At 43.3% G+C, this 18,503-nt stretch overlaps 1 protein-coding gene and 1 long non-coding RNA gene across 2 annotated transcripts; one reads left to right on the top strand and one right to left on the bottom strand.

Annotated features, from left to right (window-relative positions):
* Positions 1 to 140: 140 nt before the first annotated feature.
* LOC135649468 (uncharacterized) lies at positions 141 to 16,067 on the bottom strand. Its single transcript, XR_010501273.1, has 4 exons — positions 15,682 to 16,067; positions 14,514 to 15,113; positions 11,439 to 11,482; positions 141 to 345 (listed from the first exon to the last, which is right to left on the bottom strand). It is a non-coding gene; the product is annotated as an uncharacterized LOC135649468 (long non-coding RNA).
* Positions 16,068 to 16,452: 385 nt separating this feature from the next.
* On the top strand, positions 16,453 to 17,653 carry LOC135648832 (uncharacterized). The gene has a single exon (XM_065166801.1). It carries the CDS (start codon positions 16,573 to 16,575, stop codon positions 17,443 to 17,445), a length of 873 nt encoding a protein of 290 aa, XP_065022873.1. The 5' UTR covers positions 16,453 to 16,572; the 3' UTR covers positions 17,446 to 17,653.
* The last annotated feature ends 850 nt before the right edge of the window (positions 17,654 to 18,503 follow it).

Raw genomic sequence — 18,503 nt, 5'->3', positions numbered from 1 at the left:
TTGCTTGAGAACACTCAAACATCATTTTAACATCCGTTTTTGATTTAATTCCAGCTTAACGGTCCAAATATATATATATATATATATATATATATAGGAAAAAAAAAAGACTACAACGTTTTAATAATATGCCTCACGAATAAGGAGAAGCCGTAGGGTGGGGGGGTTTCAATTTCTCAATTTTCACAATGTATATAGACTTACGATCAAAAGTTGATCTATCATCGTGATTATCGTCCATCTCTCAGATTGCTAGCATAAAAGTTGATCAGCCGCACTACTTGCATCAGAATGATGTCATCGACCCACAACAGTAGTAGTAATGCGCAGCCATATCAGCATTACCTGTTTCGTACAAAAAATCATCTGTCAAGTTCTCCTCCACTGCAGTTGGCAAAGCGTGCAAAGTAAATAAAAAAAAAACAGAACACGATTGTGCTGAGGTTTTAACTAAATTAAAAGTTGACGATGGTATCTTAAAAAAAAAAAGTATCTTCAAAAAAGATCTAATGAAACGTAAACATGCTGGCCCTAAATGAAAAACAGTAGTTTCATATAAAGCTACCAGGCTAAAGATGATTACTTGCTAAAGCACCAAAGAAAAAGTAGAGATTTAAGATAACATTAGAATTCTTGTGAAGAATACGAGGGAAAAGAGAAAGAACTTTCCCGAACCACTTATTTTGAAAAAGTAATAAGCCCAAAGTTTATAGGTTCATGAGGAAGATAAAAAGGACAGCAAACAAAAAGATGAATATAGGTACAGGACTTGATGATATCAAATAAATGCCTACAAGGAGTAAAAATAGATTAACGTGGCCAACTCAACTAATGAGAAGAAGGAACACTACTGCTCCTGCAGCACCAATGTCAAGTTTACTGATCTCCCTGAAGTCCAGAACCATCTCTCCAACAACCTCACTATCCTCTTTTACTCAGACTGAAATTTCTTGACACTCCTAATTGGATTGGGAAAGCGAAAAGTCCTAATCCTCATGGCTTTAACACGTTCAATTTTATTACGAGATGTAATTTAAAAAAAATCATATCTTTGATGCATGTAATGCTTTTCACAGGATTGATTTCATCCCTCCGAGTTGGGGAAGATCCTTCCTAGTCTTTTATCTCTAACATTTTCTCCCTTTCCAAAATTACAAACTTAAAGACTAATCGCTTGAGACTCAAACCTTCCCTTGACAAAATAATTAATCAGAACCAATCTGTCTTCACCCAAGGTCGCAACATCTATGACAGCATCATCATCGTTAACGAACTTATCTATTGAATGTATAGGTCCAAGAGGAAAACCCCTTTGATCCTCCTAAAAAAAATATCAACCTAAAGGAAGCCATCCTCTCTACCTTAAGCTATATGAACTTCCCCCCCTAGGTTTGTTAATTGTAAGGTTCAGGGTTAAGAAGAACCTCCACTCCCAAGTCGGTAAGTCGATCCTATTAATGCTGTAATTAATGCCATCCCCATTCACTACTATAAACTCTCACATTGTTATTAATGCAAAACAATTCACATCTTATGTTTGGGGACGATATCATTCTTGCTGTTACAACTAGTGACAAAACCTGTAGAAACCTTCTCAATGCCCTTTGACTCATATTCTGCATTCTTTAACCTCCTCAAGGTCAACACAACAAAATCACTTATCTATTTCCACAAGTCTACTTCCTTCCAAACCAGACATAAAATATATAACCTCTTCAACATGAAAGAGGGGACCTGGCATATGAAGTACTTGGGTACTTTCATAATCTCCTTATCTTTCCAAGACAAACTGATTAACAAGGTTGTTTATAAGGTTTAGGGTTGAAAGAGGAACCTCCACTCCCAAGTGGGTAAGTCGGTCCTTATTAATATAGTTGTTAATGCCATACATGGCGCAGAGGGGGATGAGGAACAACTGATTCTGATTATCTTGTCACTGTTCCTTCGGCTTCTACTATATGCTTGAATGCAATGCTTCTTTCACCACCTCTACTGAAGTTGCAGGTCTAGGCTTCATCCTCAAAGATAGGGATGGAAGAATCCTCTTGGCTGCCAAATCTTACTCCCTTGCCCAAAGTGTTCTGCAAGCTTATAAAGCCAACTCAATTGACAATTTTGTCAGTTGTAAAGCTCACTCAAAAAAAAAAAATCACTTCTATTACAAGAGAGAGAGAGAGAGAGAGAGAGAGAGAGAGAGAGAGAGAGATCTATATATTCTGCCACAGTGAAATTCTTCTATTAATCGGAGGCTAAATTACCATATTAAATCTGAAAGCATGTTGCCTTTCTAGATTTCAATTTTAGTTGCAAGATACTGTTTCACCCCATAAAGTTCCTAACAACAGTATCAAGAGCCAGATTGTTGGTTTCACTTTTCCCATTTTCAATTTTAGTTGCAAGATACTATTTCACACTATGAAGTCCCCAACAATGGTATCAAGAGCCTAGTCGTGGGGTTAGGGTTCCTTGAACAGTGGGAGGTATATGAGTGAGAAGCAGATTAAGACAGACAGTAACAACAAGGAGATTTGGGATACCAAGAAAAAGTTAGACGAGGTCAAGTCACTATGCAACAAAATAATTTTAATAAAATGCTCCACACTCTTCAAGTGTTAGAATCCACGACAGTGGGATCATATCAAAACTCTATTTTATTCTCTCACCTTACAATGATGAATCATAAAATAGAGGATATTGAATGTTTTGAGTAACTAAATATCCAAGGACGTGTAGCAAGCATCTCAGATGATGGTGAAGTATTAAACAAGAGCTCTATAGTTTTGGAAGGCAGATAACAGTTTGTTAATATCTAGCTAGTGAATACAACAGCACCTATCACATGACCTTCAGAAGAAACTGGATATAACAATAAGAACCTATCTTAAGAGGATGTATATTTTTGGATAATTATGCCTTCGGAATTGCTAGTATTGACACCATCAAGATAAACATAATTCACACTATTCAAGGGGTCCTACATGTGACAGGTAAGAGGGAAACCCATTTACTCCTGGGACAATTAGATGAGTTTGGCTGTAGCATCCATGCTAGACAAGGAATCATGAAGTTTGTCAGAGGTGCACTTGTTGTGAAGGCAGAAAAGATCGTTATAGATCTAGATATGATTTTGGGAGAAAGGTTCAAGATATAGATACATTTGTTGCATCAACAAATGTATATGATATGGCATCACAAATCAGGTCATATGTCAGAACAAGGAAGCTCAAACATGAAGCTTCTTACTGATCTTAAATTGGTAACCTTAACCTTTTCGTATGCATTATATTACAAGTAAGCATCCGTTGGTGATGGTTTTGGTCGTCAGCCCAAGGTAGTGATATTGACCCGACCTAGTCTACTTTCCGAATGTGTCGTGATTGAAAGCCAGACGCTCCCTAGGAATATCAAATGTAGTCTCATCCCCTTGGTGGCAAACTCCTCCCAAGCTCCTCTCAAGCTAAAAGATCTTGCAAATCTATGCCGAGCACGTGCTCCGCAAATCCCTTACGATGCTTAAGTCAACAAAAGCTCAAGAAAGTGAGTTTAATTGAGTGAGTTTGGAATGTCTACATACCTAAAGAGGTCCTCTCTTTATAGACCCCAAGCTAAGAATGCCCAGGACATTAGTGGAGAATATTTCATGGTGCCACATCATTGTCTCACTCATTGGTCATGCTTAGATTATACTACATCACCTAATTGATTGGGCATATATGGCCGATCTATCACGAACGGTCGTCGCGCGCCCGCAACAACTCTGTTCAACGAACCGTTCGTCATTTGTGTTTATATGTACAGCTGCATGGCAGCATGTTTTGGCTTGGTTTTATGCCCTTTTGCTTGTAAAAATGTAAGTTCAAATAAGTTACAACGCTACAATGCGACCGCTCACTGAACTGAGCAAAACAGCTAAAAACAGCTCTGTTTTCGCGAGCCACGGGCTGTTTTCTGCAGCCCGCTGCCGCTCGCGAAACGTCAGCCATCTCAGCACCCTGGAACCACCCGGGTGGCACCATGGGGGATGGGGCTTCGGTATAGTGTTGGACGTTGAACAATCTTTCGCAAGTTCGCACGTTACCTTGACGGGAACTTCTTGTCGCGCCCAGCACCCGATGAGCAGCTGTTTGTGGACTTGCAGCTGTTCGTTCAACCTTCTAAAGTCCTTGTTTTCCTCCTCTCCCTCTTTTCTCTTGTGCATGCAAGGTGCTCGCTGAATTGCTTGTAAAGCTTCCCCTTTTCGCAAGACGTCGGGATTTGTCTGTCGCTCGTTCTTCGAACTAATCAACTTTCTCTTTTACAGGTCCTTCGGGACCTGTGAGAGGTTGCAAGTGGGCTGATCTTTGCGGATGCATATCGCAAGGGCGAGGCGCGACTTAGGCAACACAAGCTAAGTTCGCGTCTTTACCGCAAGGGTGCCTCACGACTTAGGCAATGCCAGCTAAGTCTGTGATATTGTGGTATCAGAGCGGGCAAGCAATTAGAGCAAGCAGCGAAGGAACTTCGTATTTTCGCCATGGCAAAGCATCGTGGCGAATCAAGCAAGACGGGGCAAGCCGGACCCTTGCCCCAAGCAGTCGCAGGTGGGCTGTAAGTGCATACTCGCTCTCATGTCGTTGGAGTCACTCAAGTGGAGCACGATAGCAAACATGATGAACGAGAAGTTGGTTACTCTCCGCAAGCGGAGGAGGCGCAATCTGGAGCGCCAACCGGGAAGAAGAGCCGTAAGGAGAGACTCACAGCGGCGGAAACCCACTTGGATGTTCTTGAAGCAAGCTTAGAGGAACTCTACCGCCAACGAAGGCTTGTTGGGGTAGAGAGCTCGCAAGAAGAAGCGGAGTCCCGGATCGACAAGGTTGAGGCCCTAGTCGACCGATTGTCAGATGACACTAAAGACTCCGTGCAACACTTGCAGGAAGTCGTGGCGGAACTCACTTCCACGGTGACCATGTTCACGAGGGCCTTGAATGCGGGAGGAAGCAACACCCGCGTTGCACCGGCACAAAACTTGAGAGCACCCGAGCTGCATTGTTATGGAGGTGCCCGAGATGCCAAAGCTTGAGAATTTCTTGTTTGACATGAAACAAAACTTTCGAGCTACAAGGCCTGATTATAAAGAAACCAAAGTTTCTATAGCAACCATGTATCTGAACGGAGAAGCAAAACTTTGGTGGCGAACCTGTTGGGAGGAGATCCAACAAGGTCGGTGTCGAGTTGACACATGGGAGGACTTGAAGCGGGAGTTGAGAACTCAGTTCCTACCGGAGAACACAAAGTTCGTCGCAAGAAGGAAGTTGAGACAACTCCACCAAAATACTTCTATTCGAGACTACATAAAGCAATTTTCTGCACTAATACTGGACATACAAGACATGCCCGAGAAGGATAAACTATTCAGCTTCCTCGATGATTTGAAGCCATGGGCTCAACAAGAACTACATCGAAGGAATGTCGCCGATGTGATCGGAGCAATTGATGCCGCAGAAAGGCTCACCGACTTTGTTTCCTCTGAAGCCCGGAGAAAATGAAAACAATCTTCAGGCAATCGCCCTCCAAAATATTCTCAAGGGAAGGAGCTCGGGGGCAAACAAAGGAAGAAGAGTTCCCACAAAGGGCCAAGCCCGAAAGGCAAGGCCCCGAAACCTGGCAGATGCTTCTTGTGCGGAGAGACGCACATGGTAAGAGAGTGCCCACAAAAATAAGCACTCAATGCTTTAACAGCTTCCATCCATCCCCCGCGATCGGACAAGGGCAAGGCTGTCGCTCTTAATTCGAGTAGTTTTGAATCCAACAGCGACAATGAGGAGTCGCAAGGACCCCGGATGGGAGCAATGCGTTTGTTGAACACCATGCGGGGTCAAGTGGGGGAGAACACGAAGACAAGGCTACAAAAAGCAGGAAGTGGCGAGCTAATGTACGTAGACATAAAGCTCAATGGCTAAACGACCCATGCAATGGTGGACACGGGTGCTACCCACAACTTTATTGTCGATCGAGAAGCAAAACGACTTGGGCTGATCTTGGAGAAGAGCCCGAGTCGAATGAAGGCGGTGAACTTGGAGGCCAAGCGAATCTCCGAGTTGGCTAAGGGAGTTCCTATCAAGATCGGAACATAGAGCGGGAGCACAAACATGATGGCGGTGCCACTAGACGACTTCCAAGTGATTCTTGGAATGGAATTCGTGTACGCGACGAAGTTGGTGCCAATGCCATTCCTAAACTCCCTATGTATGATGGGAGGTGACGACCCCTGTGTGGTTCCCGTCTCTCAGAAAGGAACCAGGGAACCCCAATATATATCGGCATTACAACTGAAGAAAGGGGTACGAAAAGGTGAACTAACATTCATGGCTGCTATGAAGCTAGTGCCACTCGATGAGAAGGTCATTCATGAACCTGCTGTGGTGGCAAATGTCCTGAAGGAGTTCATGGATGTTATGCCACTCGAGTTGCCGAAGACTTTGTCGCCACGCAGAGGTGTGGATCACCACATCGAGCTGGAGCCAGGAGTGAAGCCTCCAGCGAGACTACCCTACCGCATGCCCCCTCCAGAGTTGGCAGAGCTCAGAAAGCAGTTAGGTGAACTGCTAAGCGGTGGTCTCATCCGCAGTTCTAAAGCACCATTCGGAGCTCCAATTCTCTTCCAGAAGAAACAAGATGGAAGTCTCAGACTATGCATCGATTACCGAGCCCTCAATAAAGTGACGGTGAAGAACAAGTATCCCATCCCGCTCATCGCGGACTTATTCGACCAATTAGACAAAGCCAAGTATTTCTCAAAACTCGACCTTCGGTCGAGGTATTGACAGGTGCGCATTGCTGAAGGCGACGAAGCGAAGACTACCTGTGTGACCAGGTATGGAGCCTTTGAGTTCTTGGTGATGCCTTTCGGCTTAACCAATGCTCCGGCCACGTTCAGCACTCTCATGAACCAGCTATTCAAAGAGTATTTGGATAAGTTCGTGGTTGTCTACTTGGACGATATCGTCGTCTACAGTCAAACGCTCGAGGAGCATGTTAAGCACCTTCGGACAATTTTCAAGGTTCTTATGTTTCTACACTTTGTTCGTGAAAAGGGAGAAATGCTACATTGCTCAAACGGAGATCTTATTCTTGGGGCATCGAATCGGTGATGGCTCCATTCGGATGGACAAATCGAAGGTGGAGGCGGTTGCGGAATGGCAAACCCCAAAGAAGGTGCCAGAGTTGAGATCCTTCCTTGGTTTCGTCAACTACTATCGACGCTTCATAACGGGGTATTCGAAGCGTGCAACTCCACTGATGGAGTTGCTGAAGGAGTAGCCTTGGAGGTGGTCTGATAAATGTGAAATTGCATTCCAAGATCTGAAGGCTGCTGTGTTGGAAGAACCAGTGCTCAAATTGCTAGACTATGGGGAGCCCTTCGAAGTCCATACAGATGCTTCAGACTTCGCTATTGGGGGAGTACTCATGCAAGAGGGTCATCCGGTGGCCTACGAGAGCCATAAACTCAACGAGACCGAGCGACGGTATCCGATGCACAAAAAGGAAATGACAACGATGATCCACTGTTTACGAGTTTAGCGAAACTACCTTCTTGGATCGCGATTTGTGTTAAGGACAGACAACATCGCTTTGAGCTATTTCCAAACACAGAAGAAACTCTCCCCAAAGCAAGCACGATGGCATGACTTCCTGGCTGAGTTTGATATAGCAATGGAGTACAAGCCCGGAAAGGCAAATGTCGTGGTCGATGCATTGAGTCGGATTGTGGAGCGTGTGAATGTCGTACAATTGGAGGGTAGAGGCCAAGAGTCAATTGCACTCCAACTTCCTTTCCAAGATCAGGGATGGTCTATACAGTGATCCCCAGGCAGTAACCCTGATGCAGCTCATTAAAGAAGGCAAGGCACGATGGTTTTGGGTCCAGGAGGGACTCGTTTACACCTAAGGAAATAGGGTTTATGTTCCTCGAGTGGACAATCTGAGGCGTAAACTCTTAAGAGAGTATCACGATTCCCTTTGGGCGAGACACCCAGGCATTCACAGAACCTTGGCTCTCGTGAAGAGGGCCTTCTACTGGCCGAAGATGGGGACTGATGTGGAGGAATATGTTCGAACGTGCCTCACTTGCCAACAAGACAAGGTGGAGCAGTGAAAGTCGATGGGACTATTGGAGCCATTGCCTGTACCATAAAGGTCGTGGGAGAGCATTTCCTTCGATTTCATATCAAGCTTGCCAATAGTAGGGAGACTCGGATCGATACTCGTGATGGCCGATCGATTTTCAAAGTATGCAACTTTCATTGCTGCTGATGATGGAGGCGGCCAAGCTGATGATGAAGGATGTGGTGAAGTATTAGGGAGTCCCGTACAATATCATCAGTGATCGAGACGCTCGATCCTTGGGACGATTCTGGACCGAGCTATTTAAATTGTTGGGGTCGAAGTTATACTTTTCCACAAGCCTCCAACCCTAGATGGATGGCCAAACTGAAAGGATAAACTCGCTCTTAGAGCAATATCTTCGGCACGACGTGAGTGCCAACCAACGAGATTGGGTGAAGTTGTTGGACATTGCCTAATTCTCCTACAACTTGTAGCGGAACTCTGTATCCAACAAGAGCCCCTTCGAGATCATTACAGGGTAACAACCGTCAACTTCTCATACCATGGTAATCGAGTATACTGGGAGTAGTTCATCTGCCTACCACTTTGTAAAGGAGTGGCATCGAAATGCAGATATTGCCCGAGCTTACTTAAAGAAGGTGGCAAAAAGAATGAAGAAATGGGCAAACTTGGGCAGGCGACTACAAGAGTTCAAGATCGACGATTTGGTGTTGGTCAAGCTCCAACCAGCATCACTCCAATTCTTTAGGAACAAAGTACATAAAGGATTGGTGCGCAAGTATGAAGGGTGGGCAACATCTCCAACAAGTTGCAGCTGCCGGCGTGATTCAAAATTCACAATGTTCTTCACGCCAGCAACTTGAAAGCCTACCACTCGGATCCGCAAGATGCTTCCCGAAGTGTTCCAACTTGACTACCCCCCATCAGAGCCTCCTACGAGAAGCGAGTTGAAACCATTTTAGCGGACCGCAAGATAAAGCTACCCACTGGAGCTGAGCAGACCGAGTACTTGGTGAAGTGGCGAAGGCTTCCCCGAACTGAAGCCAGTTAGGAGCCCGAAGACGCCCTACGACATGAAGCAATCATCAACAACTACCAACAAGCGTCGACGAGGGCGTCAACAATTTGAGTGGGGGAGAATGTCACGAACGGTCGTCGTGCGCCCGCAACAACTCTGTTCAACAAACCATTTGTCATTTGTGTTTACATGTACAGCTGCATGGCAGCATGTTTTGGCTTGGTTTTATGCTCGTTTGCTTGTAAAAATGTAAGTTCGAACAAGTTGCAGAGCTACAGTGCGATCGCTCACTGAACCGAGCAAAACAACCCAAAACAGCTCCGTTTTCGCGTGACACGGGCTGTTTTCTATAGCCCGCTGTCGTACGCAAAACGTCGGCCATCTCAGCACCCTGGAACTACCCGGGTGGCACCATGGGGGATAGGGCTTTGGCATAGTGTCGGGCGTTGAACAATCTTTCGCAAGTTCGCACGTTACCTTGATGGGAACTTGTTATCGCACCCGGCACCCGGTGAGTAGCTGTTTGTGGACTTGCAACTGTTCGTTCAACCTTCTAAAGTCCTTGTTTTCCTCCTCTCCCTCTTTTCTCTTGTGCACGCAAGGTGCTCACCGAATTGCTTGTAAAGCTTCCCCTTTTCACAAGACGTCGGGACTTGTCCGTCGCTCGTTCTTTGAACTAATCAACTTTCTCTTTTACAGGTCCTTCGAGACCTACGAGAGGTTGCAAGTGGGCTAATCTTTGCGGACGTATATCGCAAAGGCGAGGTGCGACTTAAGCAACGCAAGCTAAGTTAGCGTCTTTGCCGCAAGGGTGCCTCACAACTTAGGCAATTCCAGCTAAGTCCGTGACAGATCGGAGTATTAGTTGGGGATTCACAACCTAGGACATTTGTGGGAAATATTTCCTTTTGGACATTATAATGACTAAGCATGTTTATGAAGGGACACAGCATTGCCTAGTTGACTAGGCACACTCATGTGGCACCACATCATTGCCTAGACAGACAAACATAATCAACTCAGCTATACGTGTCAGGCCTCGGTTGGCTATCCATGATTTAACTAGGTTCCATATGTCAAGTTCTAATTGACTATTAAATCTAACTATATCAACAACATAAATTAGAGTTTGACAAATATACCACTAGAAGTAAATACATTTTAGCATTGGAGATAACTAGTTCCATCATGAAGAGGCGCAGAAAACTTTATGTTTCGCAGAGCGGATGAATAGGACTCTAGTATTAAGGACTGAGGTAATGTTAAAAACTACAAGTCTAGCCAAGTCATTTTGGTTAGAAGTAGTCCAGACGGTATGTTTTATCAATAAGATACCTATAATTACACCAAAACTGAAGACTAGACCTCCTAAACATAGACAGTAGTTCACTCAAACCTTCATAATATAATGACATGATGGAAAGGTAACCTTGACCAAAATGCATCACCTATCGTACGATATCTCATCAGAGATTCTATGGTTCATGAACTCCATAACTCTCACTCTATATCAATTAATAATTTTGAATTTTGCAAATATCACTTCAGCATAATTTATCTGATCATTGAACATCTTAAGAAGTTAATAACAATAAGTGAAAATATTTCTTGTTAGTAGGAACAAGAGTAATCTAGAATATACATACAAGAATTCTAATAAAGCTTATAATTAAAAAATACATCGCAATTAAGAGACCATAAGCATATCCCTAAAACCAATGAGATGTCGCTGTTTCAAAATCTAAAAAAGGTTAGTCAGGAAAATCTTAAATTGCACCTAGATAGACATACAATAACAATACCTATGGTTTAGGAGCAATATTGCCACTGGTATTTTGAGATGTTAGATCAAGAAACAAGTTTTTGAAATCTGTTGCAAACCAACCTCGTATTTTTGTTTACCCTAAGATGGCTGTCGCAACAGCTCTATATGGCCACGTGACTTCTATAAAAGAGAACCATTAACCTTAAGAAAAAGCAGAGTAAGATTGTTCATGAGGTGATATTTAGCTTGTAGACATTTAAGTTTACCACTAGCCTACAGAAATTAGTTATGATCTTCAAAAAAACTGCATCACCATGACAAGCTTGTTGATCATACACATTATGCTCAATTTTGTACTTACTAGTGCAAAAATGTACTTTTTAACAGCAGACAGGCCATATCTCATAATAATTTATATATGTAATTTTAGTGAGTTGACATAAGTGAGTCCAATAAGGCATATCATCTTAACACAAAAGTACAATTGCAGGAGATAAAAACTTGAGGAAACAAATGATAGCATTGATCTAAAAAATCCAGTATTTGTACCTTTATTTCATGAAGTGTGAGCTTTCTTGATTGTGTTAGAGAACCTATCAACATATATAACACAGGAAACATGTTAATATAAAATCTTTCATTCAAAGTATGTTATGTAAAGCATAAAAAATGACTAAATCACACAAACAAAGCTACAATATAAGAAAGGCTTCTAGGACAAAAGAAAATATGCCCACCAGCATCTCTCTAGTAATAGTTCCAAGGGTGGTAATTTGTCATGTAATTTGGAAGCAATCATAGTTGGAAATAGTCAAAGAAAAATATGATCTCAGTGTATATGCAATGACTACAAACTGCTCCTTGAAGCAGGCCTTTCCTTTCAATTAATCCAATAATATCTGATAGAGTAACAGACACAAACAACCATTTATAATAAAGATGAATTAGATAAAAAGGCAAAATCCAATCCTGTACTTTTCTAAGCATTTATCTCAACATTTCTTAGCAAATAATTCAAAGCCCTACAATGAAAAATGTAATCACAAAAATAAGTAGAAATTGGATAAAGAAAATGTTCATGACCACTAATGTAGAGAAAATACATCAAACATGGAATTTGGAAGTTCTCACAATTCTGTTCCCCACAAGCTAAGTAACCAAAATAACTTCATTTATACTTTTTCCTATAAGCATATGAAATTGTATTAAAGTTGTTTTGTACTTAATCAATTTAAAAAACTATATCTGTCTGACAATACTCGCATAAAGGTGCAACGGTAAGCCATGCAGAAAATAACAATGTACAACATGGCCTTGAGCAAAGCTTGGGCATGTGTTGTATACTCCTAAGTTAGATTTGATTTGCATCATCAACTTGAATATACAAGGATGATTATGACTAAGCATGTATATTGATGAGCCAACTCATCATACTCTGCCACAAAATTTCATACTTTGCAAACCTAATTTAAATCAATGATTTTCCAACTCAATGTTTTATTTTTTGTTATCTTTCTCATATGTGTCTTCACAGTCAACCTCACAAAAAGTGATTTCATACAAACACTCTAGTGATGCTCATCAATGCTCAAAAGTGGATGCCTTCTTTCCTTACTCTTTCCCAACTCGCTCTTGTTTACCTTTATGGTGACTATCTCTCCCACAATTTGGAAAATGGCTTTGATTTGTCTAAAACTGATTTAGTTTGAAACCTAGAAACTTGTTTAGTCATCCTCAACTTGATATCAGTTCTAATTGTTGCTAACTAAGTTTTGTTGATGAATCAACTTGGATCCAACCTTGCACAATGGATGCATTTGTTTAGTTTCTTGTGTCTAATTATAGTTTGGCCCTATTGGTCAAAGTAGTACCCCGTATAACATAAAGGAGCAATTACAAAGTGTGCAGTTTGTCCATATATTCTGAAAGTAGGCATGTTAATGCTGTACATACAAAGAGTTGCCTCAATTCTATTTGTACCTTGCCACTATGGGTAACCGACCCATTAACTTATAGACTTGAACCATCTACACAAAATTCTTCAGCTCGAGTTAATATTAATAGCACACCATATAGCCCAACAAACCAATTCAATTCTCTTGCAATGCCCAATGTGAAATTAAACTATATATCACAATCTCACCCACTTAAGATTCATTATATCAAATCTTAATTCGTTGCTCAAAATCACGCATTAGTATGGTGCACACGAGGTCTAACTTGGTAGGTGCTCCATGTTGTGGCGTGCCTTCACCGAAAATATTAATCCATTCTGAGACTATTTTGCACGACCTCACCAATAGAACTGAACTATTAACTTGATCTTCATAAGTCCAACCAACTGATCAAACTCAAAATGCTTAAACCCAAGATAATGACAGTAGAATTATCTAGATCTATAAATTAATTCAATTATTTTATGACAACTAGTGTGGAACTAAAGTGGAGTACCATAAATCCTCTCGAGGGAAGCACACTACACATGTCTATCTATTCCTTAAACAGTAACCATGAAAATTTTGCACAGCACCTAATAATTGCACATAATGATGTTAAAAAATTGATAATAACTAAAAGTAAAGTGCCATACACTGGACATAATGATATTAATAAGTTGGTAATGATTAAAGAAAAGCACCATGCACAGCACATAATGATATTAAAAAGTTGATAATAACTAAAAGTAAGGTACCATGCACATACAGCACCCAACCATTACAATAACCTTGCTCTTTATTTCCTACCACAAAGAGAGAAAATGTGTATATCCTGAAAGATGAAATAATCCGATAAAGCCACTTGTATTTCCTACCACAAGATGAAAAGAATTATGTATAACCTAAAGATTAAAGAGCTTTGGCATACACTACTGTTAAGTCATGTTATTACTTTCGGTAGTTCCTAGTTGACCTCATCTGATACCTAGGTTTGTGTACTGTTGGTCCACCTTCAGAACAAAGATACATCCTGCAACAAGATATGTTCGTTCCTCTATGAACTCTAACAATTAGTTATGTCCAAAAGAGGAACCTTGCATGATCAGTTCTTCTTTCATTAAAAGAATAGATAAGCAAAAAACGGAAACGATGAGAAGAAACTAGATATGGAAGAGAATGCAAAGACCCAAACAGGGAAGAAAATGATTACAAAAGAAGATAAACTAAAAGCAAATAGAATAATTTGGTATGGTCTTGATTGAAGATTTACGAAACAATATTTGGTCAGTTTAGGTGCATATTTACAAAAATCGTACAGGGAACTTAGTATGAAAATAGGAATTTCATGGGTTCACATATAAAATACGTAATTCAAGAACGTCGAAGCTTTATATATCGAGAATGCAGGAAAACTCTGCAAGGAGGTAAACAGGACAAGCTTGGGCCCATGGTCATACAATGAAACCTTCGAATCGACATCAACTTGGGATTCTTGAACAAAGATTGAGTCTTTTGGTCAAGCTTGTTCAAACTAAACCCATCCCCCAGTTTTAAAGAATCATGCATTAGCCTCAAGAACCAAGAAACCCTAATGCACTCAGACTCACTAACCATGATTTGGCGATCTTTAGCATTATGATCCAAAAACCAACGAATCCTATTTCATGCAAACGAGAAATGGACACACCTGGCGTAGATCCTGATGATCTACACAGCGCTGCGCCACTACCGTGGCACGAGGCTCCCCTTGTCCTTCCCTCCGAAGATAGGCCAACTGTGGCGACGTGCTCCGCCACAATCGCCAGCGCCAAGAGCACCAGCCGAGCGGCGGCAATCGGCAGGCATAGGGACGTCTTTGCGCCAACCTTTGAACCCACAGGCGGCGGGCGTATGGTACCCGAAGGATCATCAGCGGCAGCGCCAGTGGCGCTCCGGCATAGTGGAAGTCATTAAGGTCGAGTGAGAGGAGGGAACGGCGAGATCGCCGTCTACATCAGCCAAGGGGAGGGCGAAAGCCACCGAAAAGAAGAATGGGCGGTTGAGAAAGCGGAAAAAGAAAGCGAGCCCCATGAAAGTACCTCTCTTCGGCGAGCCACAACCGTTCGTTTGGGGGCCCACGACCGAGAGACACTCTCGCTTCCCTGCCCCGCTCATTACAGGTGAGGTCGCTTTGACAGAATAGAACGGTGTGAGGCCATCTAGAATGTCATGACGTCATCCCATTCGGACGGTTCTGATCGATCAAAAAGCAAGGAGGAAGTCTTTCGTCGCCCGATCATGGGACTATCTGCGTGGAGATTCGTAAAAGACATCAGCGCAGTGACTTCAAAATCATGTTACTGCAACCTGCGTTGACCCTCCTGATTCCTGAAGAACGGTGCAATAATCCTATCTTCAAACATAGAGAAGGGAATGCCCAGACCCAAACAGATTAAAATATTATTACAAAAGAAGCTAAAAACAATATAATTTGATATGATCTCAGTGTCAATTTTTTGTCACTCTAGGCGTAATTTCACACATAACAGACACGATTCAAGACAGCCCAATCTCTTATGTACCGAGAGAAGGCAGTGAAACTTTGCAAAAGGGAGACAAGATAAGCTTGGGATTCTTGACCAAAGCTTGGGCCTGTTGATCAAACTAAAGCCATTAGCTTCTGGAACCAAAAGATAAGCTTGGGATTCTTGACCAAAGCTTGGGCCTGTTGATCAAACTAACGCCATTAGCTTCTGGAACCAAAAGACCAGTATCAAGAACCATGAAACCCTAATGCACTCGACTTCCGGTGACCATTAGCATCACGACCCAAAAACCAAGGAATCCTGTTTCACGCAAACGAAAAGAGGACGCACCGGGCGCAGATCCTGATGATCCGCACGACGCTCGATCGCCACCGTGTCACGGGGTTCTTCTCGTCCTTCCCCCGGTACAGAGCCCAACCGTGGCGACTTGCTCTACCACGATGGCAAGCGCTAAGGGCACCAGCCGAGCGGCAGGCAGACAACCATCTTTACGCCACCGTTTAAGCCCAGAGATGGAGGGCGTCCGGTACCGGAAGATATACACGAGGGTCATCCGCGATGCTCCGGCGATAGAGCGGGTCATCGAGGTCGAGGGACAGGAGGGGACGGTGAGATGACCGTCGGTGTCCGCCATGCGAGGAGGAGGGCCATCTGAACAAGAGGGGTGGAGAAAGGGGGGGGAAAACGGGCATTCGAGCCCATGAACCGGCCAATAAAACACGTCTGGAGCTCCTGCCATTGGGGCGAGGGAGTCCGCTCCACATAAAAGCAGCGCCGGGTCCACAAAACCAGCGAGAGCTGTTCCCTGTGTTGCTTTGACGGAAGAGTGTGGTCCCCGGTGAGCGGTATGACGTCATCTATTTACATGATTTGGGCGGTTCTGATCAAAAAGCAAGCATGGAGTCTATCCTCGCCCGATCTGGGACTTGCTGCTTGGTGATTCGTACTAAAAGTCATCGGGTCAGTGACTTCAAAACTGACATGTTGATAATATTAAGGAATATAATATTTTAGATTAAATTGCATGACATCAAGATTCAGACTGTCATTAAATTTGGGCCATGAAAGGTTGATTTGGTCCAAATCCTGGAAGGCCGGCCCGGGATTGGAGGATTTCCAGCCTTAGAAAATCCACTAAATCGGGCGGCGGTCCTCGGCTGACCACCGTGAGCCACAACTGATGCAGTTTAGGAGTAACGCGCCGGTAGCCGCCGCCGCCTGATGCGCCCACTACCTTCTCTCGTCACCGCTGGTTTCACCGCCGCCCTCCTCTCCGCCTTCCCCTTCCCCTCTCCTCCTAATCTCCTCTTCTTCGCCGCCGCAGCGTCTTTCTCCGTCGTCTGCTTGTTCAGGCCACCCTTATCTACTTTCGCCCCTGTCTCCCGCCGCCATCGGGGCCCCTACCACGCGGTGACGATGAGACGCGCTGACTCCCCCCCGCCGTCCCTCTCCTTTTCCTCGCCGGAGTCGCTCAATGATTGGATCCGACCCCGCCTCCCCTCCGACGCTTTGGCCTCGTGGGGCGCCTCCCCCGGCACCAAATCTCTTCATAATCTCTGGCTCGAGATCTTCCACGGCGAGGCCTCGCTCCTTCTCCTCCCCCACTCCCAGGATGAGACAAGAGGCGGCGAAGATGGCTCCTCTACCCTTCTCCGCGTTGTCAACGTGGCTGCCGTGAGGATCCGCAACTCTCGCGGCGCCGTCCTTGTTGAATCGCACCAACTCCTCTCCGACGGCACTATACGCCACCGCTACCGGCCCCTCTCGGAGAAGATGATGCCCGGGGAACCCGTGGAGGCGGCGGTCGCCCGTGCAGTGCGTGAGGAATTGGGGAAGGATGTCGTGAAGATTGTGCCGGGGTCATACAATATGAGGGTTGAGGAGAGGACTTCCGCCTCGTACCCAGGCCTTCCGGCACGATACGTCTTGCATTTTGTTGATGCCGAGGTGGAGGGACTGCCGGAGGAGGGCGAATTCTCGACTGAAGAGAACGGGGAAGGCATTGAGGCAATGGAGAAGGCAATTTTTGTTAGGAGACATTTCTGGAAATGGGTAACTGATGACGATGGCAGCATCGAGCGAGCATGGGGATGATTAGGGCATACAAAGGTGAAATTTTGTCTTAGATGTGCAAATGCTTATCTGTTTAATACTTATTGACCAGTTATTGACTATAGAAATCTGTTTTAGTTTTGGCAAAGATCTGTTGGTAAAGAGAGGCTATGTGATAGATATCAATGACATCTATATCAATGGTTTGATATATGGTATGAATGGCACTGAGTTAGAGAATATTTATTCATCTATTGTAGATCTCATTGGAAGTATCTTCTGTGCTGCATCCACGAAGCTGCATTTGTACAGCAGTGGATGAATTTCCATTAGACATGTTAGAATGCACTATCTGTGAATGGTGGTTTGATTTTAGAAATCGAAATGTGGTGTTATCTTGTGGTTGGTTGATGTTGCAGGCACATAGTTCTTATTATATTCTAGCACTTAGAAAGTGTTAGCTAATTCAGCGTTCGAAGTTTTTTTTATAGTTCGGCACTTCATGAGAACAATTTTTTGTGCTTGCATTAATATCAAGCAGCTGTCCTCAACATCAGCCTTGAATTAAGCATGCAACAGAGGCTACTGGAACTGATGGCAACGATATTCTTTCTAGTGGATCTATTCTAGCATTCAAGTCTTATTTTATACGTTTGCCTTATGCTTTTTTTTTTTTCTAATCCTCACTGCTATTACTCTCTCTCCTTTTTTTCCCCCTAAGACAATAATCATTTTTTCAAGTATTTTTCTGTTCTGCATATGGATGTTCTGCAGATGTTAGGTTTTTTTTGTTACTTGAATGGGCTAATGCAAAACTTCTTTGTTGCAGAGTTTAGGTGTGGGAAGATAGCAGGAAGATCTTGAGTAACATAGAACAATTAGTGTAATCACCTTTCCATGACAAAACTTAAGGATGATTTTATGAATCTCTGAAATGATAGATAAGTGTAATTTTCATATTAATTATTTTTTTTTTATGGAAGATTCATGGAGGATTATATGAGACCAATTTTGAAAAATTTTAAGGCCATAGCAATCTGTTTTTTTGGTTAGATTGCTGGGATCATTCTTAAAGGCTTGACGATGGTAGCTGAAGTTCA

Source organism: Musa acuminata, chromosome BXJ3-9 (assembly GCF_036884655.1).
Source record: "Musa acuminata AAA Group cultivar baxijiao chromosome BXJ3-9, Cavendish_Baxijiao_AAA, whole genome shotgun sequence".
NCBI lineage: Eukaryota > Viridiplantae > Streptophyta > Magnoliopsida > Zingiberales > Musaceae > Musa > Musa acuminata.
Note: the sequence above shows the minus strand (reverse complement) of the source record. Positions and strands in the feature narration are given on the sequence as shown.

Bases quoted from the DNA above. Each gene is read 5' to 3' on its own strand.
- LOC135648832 (XM_065166801.1), top strand. From the start codon at position 16,573: ATGCGCCCACTACCTTCTCTCGTCACCGCTGGTTTCACCGCCGCCCTC.